Genomic DNA, 17475 nt, shown 5'->3' on the forward strand with positions numbered 1-17475 from the left:
TTTAATGGTAAAATATACCAGACTTTCCAATTCTCAAACGAAGTAAGAACCCAATACTTTATGGGAGATTCCTGGAACCCCCAGAGCAAACTGGTATCCTGGAGTCTGCATGCAGTCAGGAGTCAAATAAGTTTATCCCATTTTCTCCTGGAAGGAGTTCAACCATGATGTTGCTGAGCTCTTAATATGGATGGAAGAGAAATACAAGACTGCATCAGATGAGTCGTATCGTGACCCAACAAATATTCTGCGTAAACTGAAGTGGCATGAGGCAGCAGAGAAAGAAATGATGGCCCACAAAGAACACTTTGCAGAGCTTCTGAAGGTGAGGGTTGTTTAACTATTATGTACAGTCACCTTCCTGGCTCATGCTTGAGAGCCTCTGTGGTATCTGAAAGCCCCTGATTCAGTCAAGAGTATGTATAGGGTGCCACTGGATAAATAAAGGTTGGGAACTCTATTTAATTGCAAATTGATTGATACATTTTAGGCTAGCAGATAATGGTGTGATGGGGACATGTGTGGATTTTGGTTATTTTCTGGAATAGCTGTCATTCCTGATCAAGTTCAGCAACATGAATCATTCCACCATCATTGTTCTGTAGCATGATGAATCTGAAGCAGGAGAAATCTTGATGATGTTTGGCATTCCTTGGAAACAAACATCCATAAATACCAGAACCAAAATTAGTACCTGAATTAGCATTGTTTTTGAGACATTTTGCATTGTTTGCTTTGTCTCCGCAGACTGGAAATCAACTTATTAGAGATGGACATTATGCTGCAGATTCCATCCAGGCCAACATATCCGAACTGAAGAAGAAGTGGGAGAAATTGTACAACAGGATGACAGAACGAGGAGACAAGCTAAGGCAAGCTGGACAGCAAGAACAGCTCATGGAACTGCTCAAGGTCAGTAGGTTATACGTTTCAGTGGAGAGGGACTGGTACAGTTCTAGGATCTCCAGATTATCAAGTTGTCATAAAAAGCTTATCACAAAAATCAGAAAATATAGTACCCCAGGTTTGCCATCCTGAGGAAGACTTCTTTAGATTTTTCTGAGGTAAAGAATCAGTGCCTCAGAAGATTTTTTTATAAGACCTCAGTCTACCAAGGACTCTGGGCATGTAGTCCAGTTTTACAAGAGAAGCATTGTTCTGTGAAGTTGTGCACTATTGCTGTCATTACAAAGGATTGCTGTTTTGGGGTCGCTAAAGTTGTGACTCAGTGCGTGTGTCTACATGTACATTAATGCCCTTTTTCTAATGCACATTAAATTAGTACCTCTAATGTGAGATACTCAATGTGCATTAGGCAATAGTGCATTTGCACACTTTTTCAGTATTGTTTAATGCACAGTAGACTATTCTACTGTTCATTAACATAATGTCACAGCTTTTTACATGGTGTTTTAATGCTCAGTGAAATAGTCTACTGCACATTAAAGCACATGTGTAGACACACCTACTGAGTTTTAAGATATTAAATATAATGGAATGTAAAATATATCTAAAAGCCTGTTTTTAGAAAGTCTGTTGACTGGCTGGGAAAAAAATTGTTATGACAAATAGTATAAATCAAAACATCCCAGAAAGATGTCTTTGGGTTAGCCACCTACCTTTGATCTACTACAAAAAGATCTGCAAAGCACAGAGAACATTCTTGTGGGGAGAAAGTATATGGAGGTGAAGAAAAAAGGTCCCAGATTCAATGTATGAACTAGCATGAAGTGGACCCTTTTCTTGTAGGACTCCAAAGAGAAGATAGAAAAGATTGAAAAGGTTCTTCAAGATGCAGAGACAGGCCATGATTTGCGCTCCAGCCGTAATCTCCTCAAGCAGCACACTCAGCTGGAAAATGAAACAAATGAGCTGGCTGAGAAAATGAACTCTATTGTGTCCCATGCAAAGAAAATGGCAACTAATCACTTTGACTCCCAGAGGATTCTAGATGAGACACAGAAATATCTGCAAAGGTAAAGAAGGCATTCTCTATTCTCTCCTCACCTCCCATTCCTCCAAAAATGCATTAGTAAGTTAGTGGCAGAGTTAGAAACAAACCTTTAGGTTTTTGATTGTCCACTCTCTATCATAAACAATAGAAAAAAACATCTCTCCATTAACTAGACTTAGCAGACAGGCTCTGCTTCTCTCACCAGCTTTTTCCATAGTTGTGCTAATCCATCTGGCCTAAACAGCTGCCTGCTACCTTTCTTCAAACTCTGCTAGTGAACCACCAATTCTGGGTGGTAACTCTACTGCTGTTATACTCTCTGGTTCCCTGCAGATTCCGCCAAACCTCTTGCTAAACTGTGTGGTGATTCAGCATTTAGTAGGTACTAGCTTTAGATCATTAACAGTCTCTTGGCTTATGAACAAAGACTGACTTGAATCTACCAGTCATGAAAAGTAAAAGTCATATTTTTCCCAATAAATCAACTGAACACAACTAGAGTTTCAAAATGCAGATCCTCATTTACTCTCTTTGCAGGCTTAGATAGCCAGGTAGTGAGTACATGGAAAGAGTGATACTTATACTCCCAATTCCTACGCCTACTTCCTTGTTTGTTATAGTGATAGTATCATACTGACTTCACCCTGCTGTGCCTTAACACACACACAGCATCACCTATGTCATGAGTTTTGCTTGTCAGCAGTTTGAAGTGCAGTTTCCCAGAAACCCCTGCACCTATCTCCTTGAAACGTGACAGGCTTTGTGGTCTCAGCAAGAGCTACCACCCCGGCAGTTTTCACCTCACTGTGGCTTAACACACAAATGACATGAGTTTTGCTTGTCAGCAGCTTGAGGTGCAGTTTCCCAGACACCCATCTATCACCTTGAAACATGGCACACTTCATGCCCCCACCAGAGGCTACCACTCCTGTACGTTTCATCTAAATAGGCCCAAAAACAACAAAGTTATAGATATTTCATTGATTCCCCATATACCCTATGGCCAGATCCCCAAATCTCTCCAAATGGGCTCTAAATCTTTTCTGAATCAAATTGGCCAAATCCAAATTGAATAGTTGCCTATTTCCACAGGCCTAATTTGCATTCTCTGGTTGTCCTGAGGATTAACATGCTTCAGCAGGCAAGTCGTGTATATTCGGGTTATTTGGGTCAAGGCGTCCCGTGAAAATGTTCCCATTCTCATAGCACCTTTTTGTACTGACTGTGACTCAGACAGTGGCACTGATCTATACCAAGTCACATTGGATTTGCCTTCAGCTTTCATAGATTTCATAGACATTAGAGCTGGAAGGGACCTCGGGAGATCATCGAGTCCAGCCCCCTGCCCATAGGGCAGGAAGTCAGCTGGGGTCATTGGATCCCAGCAAGATAAGCATCCAATTCACTCTTGAAGGTGTTCAATGTAGGTGCTTGAACCACCTCCGCTGGCAGACTGTTCCAGACCTTGGGGGCTCAGACAGTAAAGAAATTCTTCCTTATGTTCAGCCTGAAACAGTCTTGCAGGAGTTTGTGACCGTTCGACCTCGTCATCCCTTGGGGCGCTCTGGTGAACAGACATTCTCCCAGATCCTGGTGGTCACCCCTGATAAACTTATAGGTGGCCATCAGATCACCCCTGAGCCTGCGCTTTTCCAGGCTAAAGAGTCCCATGGCTCTCAGCCTGTCATCGTAAGATCTGTTTTCCTGACCTCTGATCATGCGCGTGGCTCTCCTCTGGACTCTCTCAAGCTTCTCCACATCCTTTTTGAATTGTGGAGCCCAAAACTGGATGCAGTACTCCAGCTGCAGCCTCACCAAGGCTGAGTACAAGGGGAGAATGACGTCCCGGGATTTACTCGAGAAGCATCTATGGATGCACGCCAGCATTTTGGTCGCTTTAGTAGCCGCAGCATCGCATTGGAGGCTCATGTTCATCTTGTGGTCAATGATGACCCCCAAGTCTTTTTCTTCTGTAGTGCTAACCAACGTAGCACTGCCGAGCCTATAAGGGTGCTGCAGGTTTTTCCTCCCAAGGTGGAGAACCTTGCATTTTTCGGTGTTAAACACCATCAGGTTCTCGTCTGCCCATTTCCTGAGCTTGTCCAGGTCAGCCTGGATCACCCGCCAATCTTCTGGCGTGGATGCTTTGCCCCAAAGTTTGGTGTCATCGGTGAACTTGGCCAGTCCACTCCTGACTCCAATGTCCACATCGTTAATGAAGATGTTGAACAGTATGGGTCCCAGGACAGAGCCTTGAGGGACCCCACTGGTCACAGAGCACCATGATGAGTGACTGCCATCAATCACAACCCTCTGGGTCCGACCACGAAGCCAATTTCCCAGCCAGCGGATCGTGGTGGAGCCAAGGCCACAACTGGGCAGTATGGCCAAGAGGTGATCATGGGATACCAGATCAAAAGCTTTTTTGAAGTCAAGATATATGACATCAATCTCTTCTCCCTTGTCCAGGTGATAGGTCACCTGGTCATAGAAGGAAATGAGATTGGTCAAACAAGACCTACCCACAACAAACCCGTGCTGGCTATCCCTTAGAATGTTAGCCTGGGCCAGTCCATCAAGGGTGGCCTCCTTAATAAACTTTTCTAAGATCTTCCCCAGGATAGAAGTCAGGCTAATGGGCCTGTAGTTAGCCGGATCCACTCTCCTCCCTTTCTTGAAGATCGGCACCACATTGGCCTTCTTCCAGTCTTCGGGCACTACACCAGAGCGCCAGGAGTTTTCAAAGATCTGTGCCAGGGGCTGGGCTATGACGCTCGCCAGCTCCTTGAGTATCCTGGGGTGCAGGTTGTCAGGGCCAGCTGACTTGAAGGTATCCAGCTTCTCAAGGTGTTCCTTCACGAGGTCAGCATTGATGGAGGGTAGGGGATTCCCCTCACCCAGATTTCCCTGTCCCATAGCAGGCATGGGCATCCCGTGTGACTGATGAAAGACTGACGCAAAGTACCTATTTAATAGGTTGGCTTTTTCCTGGGCGTCAGTTGTCAGTTGCCCCATCTGGTTTAGCAGGGGTCCAACATTGCCCTTGCTTTTCCTCCGGCTCCCCACATATCTGAAAAAGGACTTTTTGTTGTCCTTGATGCCTGAAGCTAGTTGGAGTTCAGTTGCAGCCTTGGCTTTCCTGGCTTGGTCCCTGCAGGACCGGACCAGTGCAGAGTAATCCTCCTTGGAGGTGAATCCCGTCCTCCATCCTTTGTAGGCTTTCCTTTTTAGCCACAGTAGGTCCGCTAGGTCTCTGGAGAGCCAGGGGGGCTGCTGTGCCTTCTTGTTGCCTTTCCTCCGTGTTGGAATAGATTTAGCTTGTACACTGAGGATCGCTTCCTTGAGAAGCAACCACTCTTCTTGAACTCCCATCTCCCTGGGGTCATGGTCCCTGAGGGCCTGATCGACTAGCCTCTTGAGCTTGTCAAAGTCGGCTTTTCTAAAGTCAAGGACTTCTGTGTTGCTGACTGACTTGCCAGCTTTACGGCGGATGGTGAAGGTGATCAGCTCGTGGTCGCTGTCACCCAACTTCCCATCAGTCACTAGGTCGCCGATTAGGTCGTCCCCCATAGCCAGTACCAGGTCAAGCAGCACTTTGCCTCTCGTTGGCCCATAGACTTCTTGAGTCAGGTAGAGGTCATCCATGCACGAGAGAAAGCTTTGCACCCGCTCAGATTTAGCTGAGTGATCTTCCCACGAGATGTCCGGGTAATTGAAGTCACCTATGACAACCAAGGTCCTGGAGCAAGCGGCCTCAGTCAGTTCCTGGGCGAACTCCTGGTCAAGCTCGGGACTTTGAGTGGGAGGTCTGTAGTAAACTCCCACCGTTGTGTCCCCTGTGCCGAATTCCCCACGAATTTTTACCCAGAGGGTCTCTAGCTGTCCATGCCGGTCGCCAACATCAGCTTGCAGGGACATGTAGCTTTCCTTCACGTAGAGAGCTACACCCCCGCCCCTTTTGTCAACACGATCCCTCCTGTATAGGGTATAGCCCTCTATCCCCGTGGTCCAGTCATGGCTGGAGCTATTGCCTCCCTCCCTAGACCTCCATGCAGGAAGCAATATTTTTTTTTGAAGTTATTTAGAATCTTGCTGTACAAACTGGCATGCATCCCGGATGTGTGCTAGAGACAAGGATTCCCAGGTCCTGCAGGGTGGGTGCCCTTTGAGAGCAGCACCATGTTGTGTGCTCCAGTAAGCAACTACATTGAGGAACTTGCCTCACATTATGTTCCTCCTTAAGGAACAGACTCTAGTCCTAAAACCCAAGAGCCAAGCAAGATTCATATTTTGTCATCCAGCAATTCTGAGACTCTAGAAAAATCTGGGCCCAGACAGTAGTAGGCAGCTTAGTTGCATGAATTCCAAATCCCTTGGGCCTGTACCGTGGAGCAGCTCTCTTCACAGTGTTCTACTAGATCTGGCTTCTGGAGCCCAGATATCTTTTACTTCAGTGTGAAGGAGTCCATACTACTCAGCCAGTATCTGGATGATCTGTTTGGTTAATTCTGGGAGAAATAACAATGAGTAACAATGAGGTAGGCATAATAATCATGGGCGACTGGTGCCACCTTAAGGGTAACCAGCAACCACTCAGCGATATTTCATTGATTCCCCATTATACCCTATGGCCGAATCACCGAATCTCCTCTGAATCTTTTCCAAATCAATTTGGCCAAATCGAATCAGAAAAGCAATATGGATCTCCAAATCAAATCAGACGAATCTGAATCGGCCGACTCCGAATTGAATAGTTGCCTATTCGCACAGGCCTATAGTTTCATAGTTTCATAGTAGCTAGAGTCGGAAGGGACCTAGGTAGATCATCTAGTCCGACCCCCTGCCTTAGCAGGAAAGAGCACCGGGGTCAGATGACCCCGGCAAGGTGCTCATCTAACTTCCTTTTAAAAATCCCCAGGCTAGGAGCCTGCACCACTTCCCCTGGAAGCTGGTTCCAGGCCCTAGCCGCCCTGACTGTGAAGTAGCGCCTCCTAATATCTAATCTAAACTTACCCTCCGCCAGTTTGTGACCGTTATTCCTGGTCACTCCTGGCAGCGCACGGGGGAACAGGGACTCCCCCAATACCTGCTGATCCCCCCTGACCAGTTTGTAGCAGGCCACAAGGTCCCCCCTTAACCTTCTCTTGTGGAGGCTAAACAGGTTCAGGTCCCGTAGCCTATCCTCATAAGGCCTGCCCTGCTGACCCCTGATCATACGAGTGGCCCTCCTCTGGACTCTTTCCATATTGTCCACGTCCCTCTTGAAGTGTGGCGCCCAGAACTGGACGCAGTACTCCAGCTGCGGCCTGACCAGTGCCGCATAGAGGGGGAGGATCACCTCCCTGGACCTGCTCGAGATGCATCTGTGGATGCATGACAGGGTACGATTGGCCTTCTTGACTGCCTCCCCACACTGCCGGCCCATGTTCATCGTGGAGTCAATGACGACTCCAAGATCCTTTTCCGTCTCCGTGCTGGCAAGAGGGGAGTTCCCCAACCTGTAAGTGTGGTGCCGGTTCTTCCTCCCCATGTGCAACACCTTGCACTTATCAGTGTTAAACCCCATCCTATTCTCATCCGCCCACCGTTGCAACCTGTCAAGGTCAGTTTGTAGCCTATTGCACCCTTCTAGTGCACCCACATCCCCCCACATCTTAGTGTCATCAGCAAACTTGAACAGGGTGCTTTCTACCTCCTCATCCAAGTCACTGATGAAGATGTTGAACAGTGCAGGCCCGAGAACCGAGCCCTGCGGAACCCCACTGCCCACATCCTTCCAGGTCGAGAAGAACCCATCCACTACCACCCTCTGGGTGCGGCCCTCCAACCAGTTGGCGACCCATTTAACCATGTGGGCATCGACACCACAGTCTCCCAGCTTTTTGATGAGGACAGGGTGAGAGACAGTGTCGAAAGCCTTCCGGAAGTCCAAAAAGACTACATCCACAGCAACCCCTGCGTCTAATGATTTGGTGACCTGATCGTAAAAGGCCACCAGGTTGGTCTGACAAGACCTGCCACTGATGAACCCATGTTGGTTGCCCCTGAGCATGCATTCCCCCGCAAGGCCCTCCTGGATGTGTGCCAGGAGAATTTTTTCAAAGAGCTTACCCGGGATTGAGGTCAGACTAACTGGCCTGTAATTTCCCGGGTCCTCTTTTTTTCCCTTTTTGAAGATAGGGACCACATTGGCCCTCTTCCAGTCCTCCGGCACCTCGCCAGAGCACCACGAGTGCTCATAGAGCCGTGCCAGGGGTCCCGCAATGACCTCAGCCAGTTCCTGTAGAACCCTAGGGTGAAGATCGTCCGGACCAGCGGACTTGAACACGTCCAGCCTCTCCAGAAGTACCCTAACTAACTCCTCGCTAACCCTTGGCCCAGGCGTGTCTCTCTCGGGGCCCGAGGGGGGCCCAGCAGGGAGGTGGCTGAACTGGTCCCTACTTAGGAAGACAGAGGCAAAGAAATCGTTAAATATGTTAGCTTTGTCATCTGGCGTGATGACTAAGTTGCCCATCGTGTCCTGCAGGGGCCCCACATTACCCGGGACCCTCTTTTTACCCCCTATGTATTTGAAGAAGGACTTCTTATTGTCCTTAATCCGGGAAGCTAGTCCTATCTCCATCTCTGCCTTGGCCCTCCTGACTGCCCCCCTACATCCTCGGGCGACTATAACATAGTCCTTCTTGGCGATGACCCCATCTCTCCATTGGGTATATGCCTCCCTTTTAGCAAGGAGACATTCCCGGATGCTCTTAGTGAGCCATGGGGGTTTATGTGCCCTCCTGCTCCCTTTGACCTTTGTTGGGATTACCTCCCTTTGGGCATGGAGGATCGTCTCCTTAAGGAGCAACCACTCACCTTCGACATCTGATTCCCTTCCCCTCTGGGTCCTCAGCGCTTCCCCAACGATCCTCCTTAGCTTGTTGAAGTCAGCCCTCCTAAAGTCTAGGGCTGTTGCCTTGCTGCAGCCCTTTGCCACCTTACGCTGGATGGTGAATTCCAGCAAGCGATGATCATGTCTCCCAGGTGGCCCATCACCCGCAGCCCCCTCACCAGGTCATCACCCGTGGCCAGCACCAGGTCCAACAAGGCATCTCCCCTGGTGGGACTGTGCACCTCCTGGGTTAGATGGAGGTCCTGCACTCTGGCTAAGAACCGATGTGAGCGATCAGACTTGGCTGACTGCTCCTCCCAGCAGATGTCTGGGAAGTTCAGGTCCCCCATGATGACCACATCCTTAGCCCTCACTGCCTCTGTAAGCTGACCTAAGAATTCCTGGTCGAGCTCTTCTCCCTGGTTGGGAGGTCTATAGTAGACTCCCACCGTTAAGTCTCTCTCCCCTGGACTGCCTTTTACTCTAACCCAGAGCACCTCAGAGTGCCCCCCCTCTACCCCCTTGCTAATTAACGAGGAAGTATATTCCTCCTTGATGTAGAGTGCTACTCCTCCACCTTTCCTTCCTATCCTGTCCTTCCTATATAGCCTATAGCCCTTGACACTCACCGCCCAGTCATGCGATGAGTCCCACCACGTTTCTGTGATCCCTACTATGTCAGGGCTGGTGACAGCTAGGAGGAGGGCGAGTTCCTCCTGCTTCTTCCCCATACTTCGAGCATTCGTGTAGAGGCATTTGAGGCCTTCAACGGTTGTGCCCACTGACCCCCTAGTCTCAGCAATGCCCCGTCCCCCATCGCTTACCTGTTTCTCCCTTTTGACCATTGGTCTGGGCTCGCTGGCTGTTGCTGGGCCTGGTAGTTCATCGTCTCCTCCGCCCTCATCTTCCCCCTCCCCCGACGAGCCTAGTTTAAAGCCCGCCGAAGGAGGTTCACCAACCTGGAAGAGAACACACGCTTACCTTTAGGGGAAAGGTGGAGCCCATCCCATCCCAGCATGTCTCTCATCACGATGTGCCGGTCATGGCTGAGGAAGCCAAAGCCCGCCTCGAAGCACCATTCCTGTAGCCTCCAGTTGGTCACTGCAATGCACATCTCGTGACGTCTGCCGCGTCCGCTCACTGGCAGGATGGAAGAGAAGACCGCCTGTGCGCCCATCTCCCTCAGCACGCCTCCCAGAGCATGGTAGTCCTCCATCAGGCGATCAGGGGCTCTCCTGGCTGCATCGTTAGTACCCACATGGACAAGGACCATGGGGTAATAATCGGTGGGCTGGATGATGGACTGGAGCATCCCCTTCACATCCTGAATCTTCGCTCCGGGCAGGCAGTAGACCTCACGTGCTGAGGGATCCTGGCGACAGATGGGGCCCTCCGTACCTCTCAGGATGGAGTCACCAATCACGATGACGCGACGCTTCCTCCTCTTAGGCCTCTTGACTCCCGCCGCCCGCACAGGACATTGTGTGCACAAAGTCTCCTCCCTGGAATCTTCCACTGCTCCCTCCTCCTCCAGGGCTGCCAGGACCTCATATCTGTTCTCCAGATGGACAGGAGGAACTGGTGCCGCAACTGGTAGAACTGGTAGCCTACTCGCTACATACTTGCCAAGAGCTGCCCTACAGAGAAGGGTTACTGTTTGTGCAGATAGAGATAGTATCAACCTTGGGAATTTAGTCTCCCAAAGACTGTCCAGCCTTTCACAATCTGCACTGTAAGATCATAGCTGTTTCCTTTAGTTGGTTGTGGATAACAATTCATTTTAACATCTCATCCTCAGATTCGAGTCCTTGCAGGTGCCTCTTAATGAGAGGCATCAGCTGCTGCAGGCAACAGTGGATCTGTACCAGTTCTACCATTACCATGACATGGAGATGAACTGGATCAAAGAACGACTGGCCATTGCCAAATCCACTAAATGTGGCAAATCCTTGGATGCGAGTCAAAGCCTATTGCAAAAACATAAGGTACTTCTTTTATGTTACTCTGGGTATGATGAGAACAAAGTATACATCAGAGAATCTACTTGCCTAACACCTAAAACCCTACAGTTATATATTTCCCATTGCCTCCCAGGATTGAGTTGGAGAAAAGCCTTACAAACTGAAGGAGAAAAATGTCTATAAAGCCAAATTCTCACTGCAGTGTGATCCCAACATTAGCCATTTGGTACTGTCTGAGTTTATTCCAGTAGCTTCATATGTGCTTAGAATCCAGATGTAGTTATTTATTTATGTATTTATTTTATTTATTTATATGATTTATACACCACCCTTCCCAACAAAGGTTCAGGGCAGTTTCCAATAAAAGGACAGAATAACTTATATAAAACAGGAGAGTAACAAGACAACAAAACAACTTTAAAGGGAGGCAGAATATCAACATAAGAGAAGTCCCGTAAACAATATTTCAACCCAGCTTTGTTTGCTAATCACCTGCCCAAGTAAGAAGGTTTTGCAGCACTTCTGAAAGATGTCCAAGCTCAGGCTTTGCAGGCCTCAAGACGGAGGGAGTTCCAGACATGAAGAGCGACTGCTGAAAAAGATTTTCTGCATGTTTTTGCCAAGCAAACTTGGCATACTGGTGGTACTTGCAGGAGGTTGCTTTCAGCTGATCTTGGGGATTGTCATGGGGCATAAAAGAGAAGGCAGTCCCTTAGGTACTTAGGGCCCTGAATATTTAGGACCTTATAGGTCCAAACCAGCAGCTTAAATTACACTCAGAAAGCTGTTGGAGCCCGTGCAGACTGGAGCTGTGTGCTTTTGGCAGCCCGCTCCCATCAGGAAGTTCTGCACCGGCTGTAGTTCCCAGATGGTTTTCAGGGGCATTCCAGATAGATAGATGACCTTCAAGGGAATATGATATTTCTGTTGAAACTATAGGAAGCATCTGTTCTTCCAGAAATAATGTTATCATTGTGCTTTGAGGAAATCAATTATTTTAATTTAAAATGCTTACATTGGTGCATGTTGCTATCACTGATACAAAATTCTTTGGACAAATCAATCTAACTGGATTGCACAATACAGATTTCTGTGGAATCTGCTTCTTTTTAGCTGTTTTGTTTTTCCACAGGTATCTTTTAGCCCTCATTCTTCCTACCTGGGATTTGGCAGACAGCATCAGGTCAATGAGCTAGACTAATGTACTGGCTCTTTTTCCATTGGCAGCAGAATGTGTCATTTGAGCAGGTTATAACAGAAGCAACTCATTTTGTGGAGATCTAAACAGTGGACCCATATATCTAATCTCCCTAATCTCTCATTTCTCGCATCCTTCCTTTGCATAATTGTATGCCACCCTGGCCATGCTTTTTTTTTTATCTCCCACTCTTCCACTCCCCAGGAATTGCAGGCAGAAGTGAATGCTCACAAGCAGCACGTTCATAGAGTCCTTCACAAAGGAAAAACTATGGCTGAATGCAAGCACCCTTCATCTCAGATAATACTAGAGAAATGCCAGGAGCTTGTCACCAGCTGGATGGAGCTGGAGAAGTCATGTGAGGAGAGGATGAAGCAGCTACAGCACACTGTTGGCTTCCAGCAGGTATGAATTACAGTAAAGTGATTCCAATTAGTCTGTTTCAGGCCAAACGCTGACTGGATAAGCTTTAAGTAAAAAGTGAACCTGTTTAAGATCCCAAACCATTTGGGTTGATAGTTGCATCATTGCATGAACCTGAAGTAATGCATGGACGGCTGGGGTAGAGAGCTAAATCACAATCCCCTATCTGCAGCTGCTGGGCAGCGGCTATAGGCCTTCTAAACCAACTGCTGGATAAGAAAGGGGAACAGAATCTTGATCCTAGGCTAATGAAGTCAATGAAGAGCTTTAATTTAAAATCATTTGGGTGAGGATCCGGCTTTTACTCATGTGGTGCACATGAGATACATATGTTCCCCATACTCATTGCTTCACTGGAAATGACTTCACGCAGCACCAAACTGGGGCTGAAGTGGTTCAGAGGGACTTGGATTGGACATCCCAGGCCAAGCTAAAGTGGGGCCATGTTTTGAAGGCAAATGTTTAAAATATGAACATCGGAAACCTTTCACTAGAATCTGTGAAAACTTTGCAGGTCATCTGGTGCTGGATTTCTTTGGGACTTATGCTTTAATATGTCTCCACCCACTGATATTGTAGTGCAATCTGTGGTCAGATTTTGTCAAATTGAAGGAGTGACAGTAACCATATCACACGAGTAAAATTAATTCCTCTTCCTTTTGTTAGTTTTTAATGCATACTTCAGACTTGGAAACTTGGGTAGCAGAGAAGCTTCCATTTGTAACCAGTGGGGACTATGGTAAAGATGAAGCTGCAACACTGAAACTTCTCAAGAAACACAAGGTAACTCAGTGTCATCACCCACATTAAAATTCTTCAGAAATGTAGTCCTAATCCACAGTGGTCCCTCCTAGTTAGTTGCCATAATTTGAAACTGGTGTATCTTCATCTAGGATGGATTTGTTAGAATGGAAATAACGGGTGATTATAGACATGCTCTGGGAGTGCGGGGGCGAAAGGGTGGCATGCTTTAATCAGAGCAGCTCTGACAGCCACTCTAATTAAAGCACCTGGAGTATCACGTGTATCAGTGCGCCCATGCTGAAAAATAGTGATGGGGGCACTTTAACTAAAGTTTATAAAACAAGCTGTAGTTAAAGTGTCCCTGCCACCATTTTTCAGTGTGGGGACACTGATACACATGATGGTGGAGTCTGCTGGAGCATGGTAATTAGAGCACATCGGAGCAGCCTCTCTGCATGTGTAAAGGTTCCCAAAGAAGGCTTAACTGGGGGGTGGATCATGGAGGAATAAAGTATCTTATTTCTCTGAGCTCAGAATCAGTTCTACTCTGTCATATTTATTATAGCCCCAGTGTTAAAAATATGTCTAAATCATTGTTCTGGGAATACTTTTCCTTTCCAGCAATGTAACAGATCTCTCTAGTGCCTTTGTTTGTCTACATCAGAGGTTCCCAACCCCTGGGATGCGGCCTGGTACCAAGCCACTAATGGTTGCCTGTCTGCAGGAGGGTTGGGTGCCAGACCAGAAGTCCAGAAGTGACCGACATACCGCAGACCAGCAGCCAAACCTTTTTTATGCTCAGTATAAACAGAACAGTATCTGTTTTTTATACTCAGTATAAAAAGGGGTTGGCTGCCAGTCCACAGTATGCTGGTCACTTCTGGTCTGCAGTATGCTGGTCGAGTTTGCCAGTCCGCAGTCTAAAAAGGTTGGGAACCACTGGTCTACATTGTTTGAATAAAGGTAAAAGTTATGAAAAACATTAATTCAGAACATTTGTGTCAGGAGAGGCAGTGTGGTCTTTAAGAAAGGTTGAGCCTTCTCTTTCAGTGCCTTTCTGATTATCACTCAGACTGCTGCCAACATCGACTGCCTGTGGATTTCATATAACTCACTTCCCTCTTGGTACTCAGGTAATTTTCTTCTTGCCCTCAGGCACTGGAACACGAGATCAGAGTTTACCAGAATATGAGGAATGAGCTGGTTGAAACAGCCGAAGCACATCTTCTCCCAGGCTTCATCCAGTTTGATGAGGTTGATGCTCCACAAGAGCAGGTTCTCTCAAAGTTCCAGGACCTGCAGGAGAAGGCTACAGCAAGGTATGGGCTAGAGCAGTGGTTCCCAACCTTTTTTTGCCATGATCTGCTGCTGGGAGCAGAGTGCAACAACGGTGGCAGAGGTGGTCCGGAGCCAGGGGAGCTCCTGGCATACGGCATGCTGCGTCTTTTATGTGCAGCAGCACTGCCATTGCCCCCACGACGTCATTTAGGTTGTGACCCAAGGTTGGGAACCGCTGGACTAGAGAAATAATGGTTTTGACTAAATACCCAATCTGGGTCCCCCAGTGAATCTCGGGTCTGATCCAAAGCCTATTGAAGTCGCTAGGAAATCTTTCCGTTGGCATCACTGGGCTTTGGATCACATTCTAATTACCTCTGTATATACTGCAGTGTCAGTTTCCAAAAAAATGGATTCTTTCCAGATTTGTATCCTGCAGAGTGCTGATCCTTGTGAAAAGTGATCTGGATATGTATCTTCCACTTTCTTCCTCCCCCTCCCTCTAAACAGAAGGAAGAAGCTGAATGAGACTCTTGTCCTGCATGAGTTCCTGAGGGAGCATGAGGACCTACAGGACTGGATCAGTCAGCAGAAGCAAGTGGCTAGCTCTGATGACTATGGCAGTGACTATGAACATGTCCTGGTGAGTTTCAGTAGGAAGCCTTGAAAGTTTACTTATTTTAGTACAGCAAACATACACGACATGGAGTCTGACTATATGAAAACTATGACATTGATGATTAGGACTCTGAAGACAGTATAAGAAATAGATATGAATGCTTGGGAGATGGGAATAAAAAGGATGGTGAAGGATTAAGGTGTTTAAGTATGGAATAAATACTGAACAAGAAACATGTAAATGAGCAACTGAAGGAAAAATGTAAGATAATTTAGAAAGTGAAATAGAATTATTGGGTGGAAAAGGTTGGCAGTGTTGTTTAACACACCCAGCTACTATAGCAGAGCAGGGATAGTACAAAATGGCTGGCTGCTATGGATGATCCCCTGTTAGAAAGAAGGGGCAGTAGGTTTCAGGGAAGAAGGGAGCAAAAGGAAATTTTTGATCATTTAGAAGAGAGTTGAAGCAAACTGGTGGGAGGGCTTTGAGAGGGCAAGACTTTGGTTTCCAAAACACTAGCATGCTGGGTGGATGATTCAGCAAGGTCCTAGAGGGCTGACAAGCTTGTCTGGAGTGGGCTGCTTAAAGCAGCCTCAGTTCATTTTCTTCTGACTTTGACTGGTGAAATATTGTGTCCACAAAAATGGAAGTGGGACTGATTGAAACTGTACTCCCAAATGAACTTTTACATTTGCCCTGCAGGTGTATACTATTTAAGAATTTAAGCTTAAACTTGTTCAGTTTCATACAGCATTTGGAATATGTTTAATCGGATGTCCATTTATTTTCTATTTCGGATTGCCCTTATCATATGGATTATGCTCTCACCCTCTGTAAGCATCACAGAGCCAGCACATTATTTTTTTTATAGATAAACTGTGGACCCTATAGAATAAAATGTAGACTTACTTTCTCTATGGTTTCTGCCACTCTGTCACTAGCCTATTGCCTTCTTTTAGAATGTGATCAAGAGATGGCTGAGCAGGTATTGATAAGCACTAGTAGCAACCCAAAGAGAGTTTGATATTTCTTTTTCATTCCTCCTTGGCAAGGATCTTTGTGCCAAATTTGATACTTTTCGGCACCAGCTGGCAACAGCTGCCAACAGAGTTGCAGCTTGCCAGCAGTTAGCAGAGAACTGCTTGTTGGAGCATGGGTACTCTGAATCCAGAGAGATCCGGCAGAAACAGAAAGAACTACGGTAAGAGACTAGCCCTGCTTATATCCTTTAATTGTCTGTCTGTCCTGCCCTAGGGGGAGGAAAGAGGGAGAAGTTTAAGATACAGGCACCAAATTCATTGATTTATAAATGTTCAGCAGTAAGGACCAGAAAAGGAAAGGTGTCTTGTTCTGAAATGGTGTCAATGGCAACTTTGTCAGTGGCATGGGACACAGAACGTATTTTTTTAAAATGAATAATTCAAATTATATCAACTTGCTGATCAGGCAGCTCATGCAGTAGGCCATGAACTTGTATGTAGCAGAGTAGGTAAGTTTCCTATGCCATTTTCCATACTTTCAGTTAATTGTACTGCTGGGAGGTTAATTACGTCATCAACATTTGTACTCCATGAATTTGAAATCTGTCGGGTTTGTGGGGAGAGTCACTGAGGGGTAGAATAGGATGGACTGTGTTGGGTAACCTGTGGTTGGATTCAGTTGAAGCAGGCTGGCATGCCAAAATGGCATTACCTTTTTCCAAAATTTTAGCTGTCATTAAAAATAAAAGGCACTAAATTCTAAGTTACACCCAAAGCCCCTTTATGACACCAATATGGTAGAAAAGGGCTTCAGCCCAGCTACAGTTCAGACGTAGGTTGTTGCTGTTAGAAAGAAAACCTGGAAAACATTAGCAGATATAATGAAGTTTTCCTGAATCTGGCAGCTAAGTTTAATATACCTGAAATCTCTGAGCTGTCCTCTTTTAGTTCAGTGAACAGTTAATGGTGATTATTTAAATGTAACCATTGCTAATTATTTCACTGCTGATTATTGGAAACTCCATCGTCGTGACTGTAGTTTAAGCAGTTACACTACTTCTTAGTGGCCCAAAGACTTTTTTTTAGCATCCTAAATTATAAGTCCTTCTTTCCTGGGCTAGGGACAGACATTCAAAAAGCCTGAGTCTGAATTGACTTAATCTTTGCAGGTTAGTCTAACCTGGCTAGGCTAAATCACTTTGTAACTGCCCAGACATGCAGGCATATGCAGTGGCTCAGGCTAGAAACTGGTGGAGGGGCACGCCCTTACACTGTGCTGAGCTGAGGGAGGGCATAGCCAGGCTATGGCAGGATGCTTTGATTGGGGAGGGGTTCCCACACTTCTGACCAGCCCAACAGGGAATTGATAACAGTGTTTATCAGGCCTAACGCAGTGTTTACCAGCCCATTAAGAAAATAACATAGGGACATTACCAGCTACATG

The 17475-nt window shown here is 46.7% G+C and overlaps 1 protein-coding gene across 1 annotated transcript in view; it reads left to right on the top strand.

Moving 5' to 3' along the window:
• Positions 1–17475, top strand: part of SPTBN5 (spectrin beta, non-erythrocytic 5) — a 157470-nt gene that overhangs the window by 42022 nt on the left and 97973 nt on the right. The window contains exons 20-28 of the mRNA XM_090033359.1: positions 155–325; positions 748–912; positions 1750–1976; positions 10627–10813; positions 12192–12392; positions 13077–13193; positions 14310–14473; positions 14943–15075; positions 16104–16252. Of these exons, the coding sequence (XP_089889485.1) occupies positions 155–325; positions 748–912; positions 1750–1976; positions 10627–10813; positions 12192–12392; positions 13077–13193; positions 14310–14473; positions 14943–15075; positions 16104–16252 (1514 nt within the window). The remainder of the gene's footprint in view (positions 1–154; positions 326–747; positions 913–1749; positions 1977–10626; positions 10814–12191; positions 12393–13076; positions 13194–14309; positions 14474–14942; positions 15076–16103; positions 16253–17475) is intronic.

This window comes from Crocodylus siamensis, chromosome 2 (genome assembly GCF_052110815.1).
Source record: "Crocodylus siamensis isolate JL-2025a chromosome 2, ASM5211081v1, whole genome shotgun sequence".
NCBI classification, from domain to species: Eukaryota; Metazoa; Chordata; order Crocodylia; family Crocodylidae; genus Crocodylus; species Crocodylus siamensis.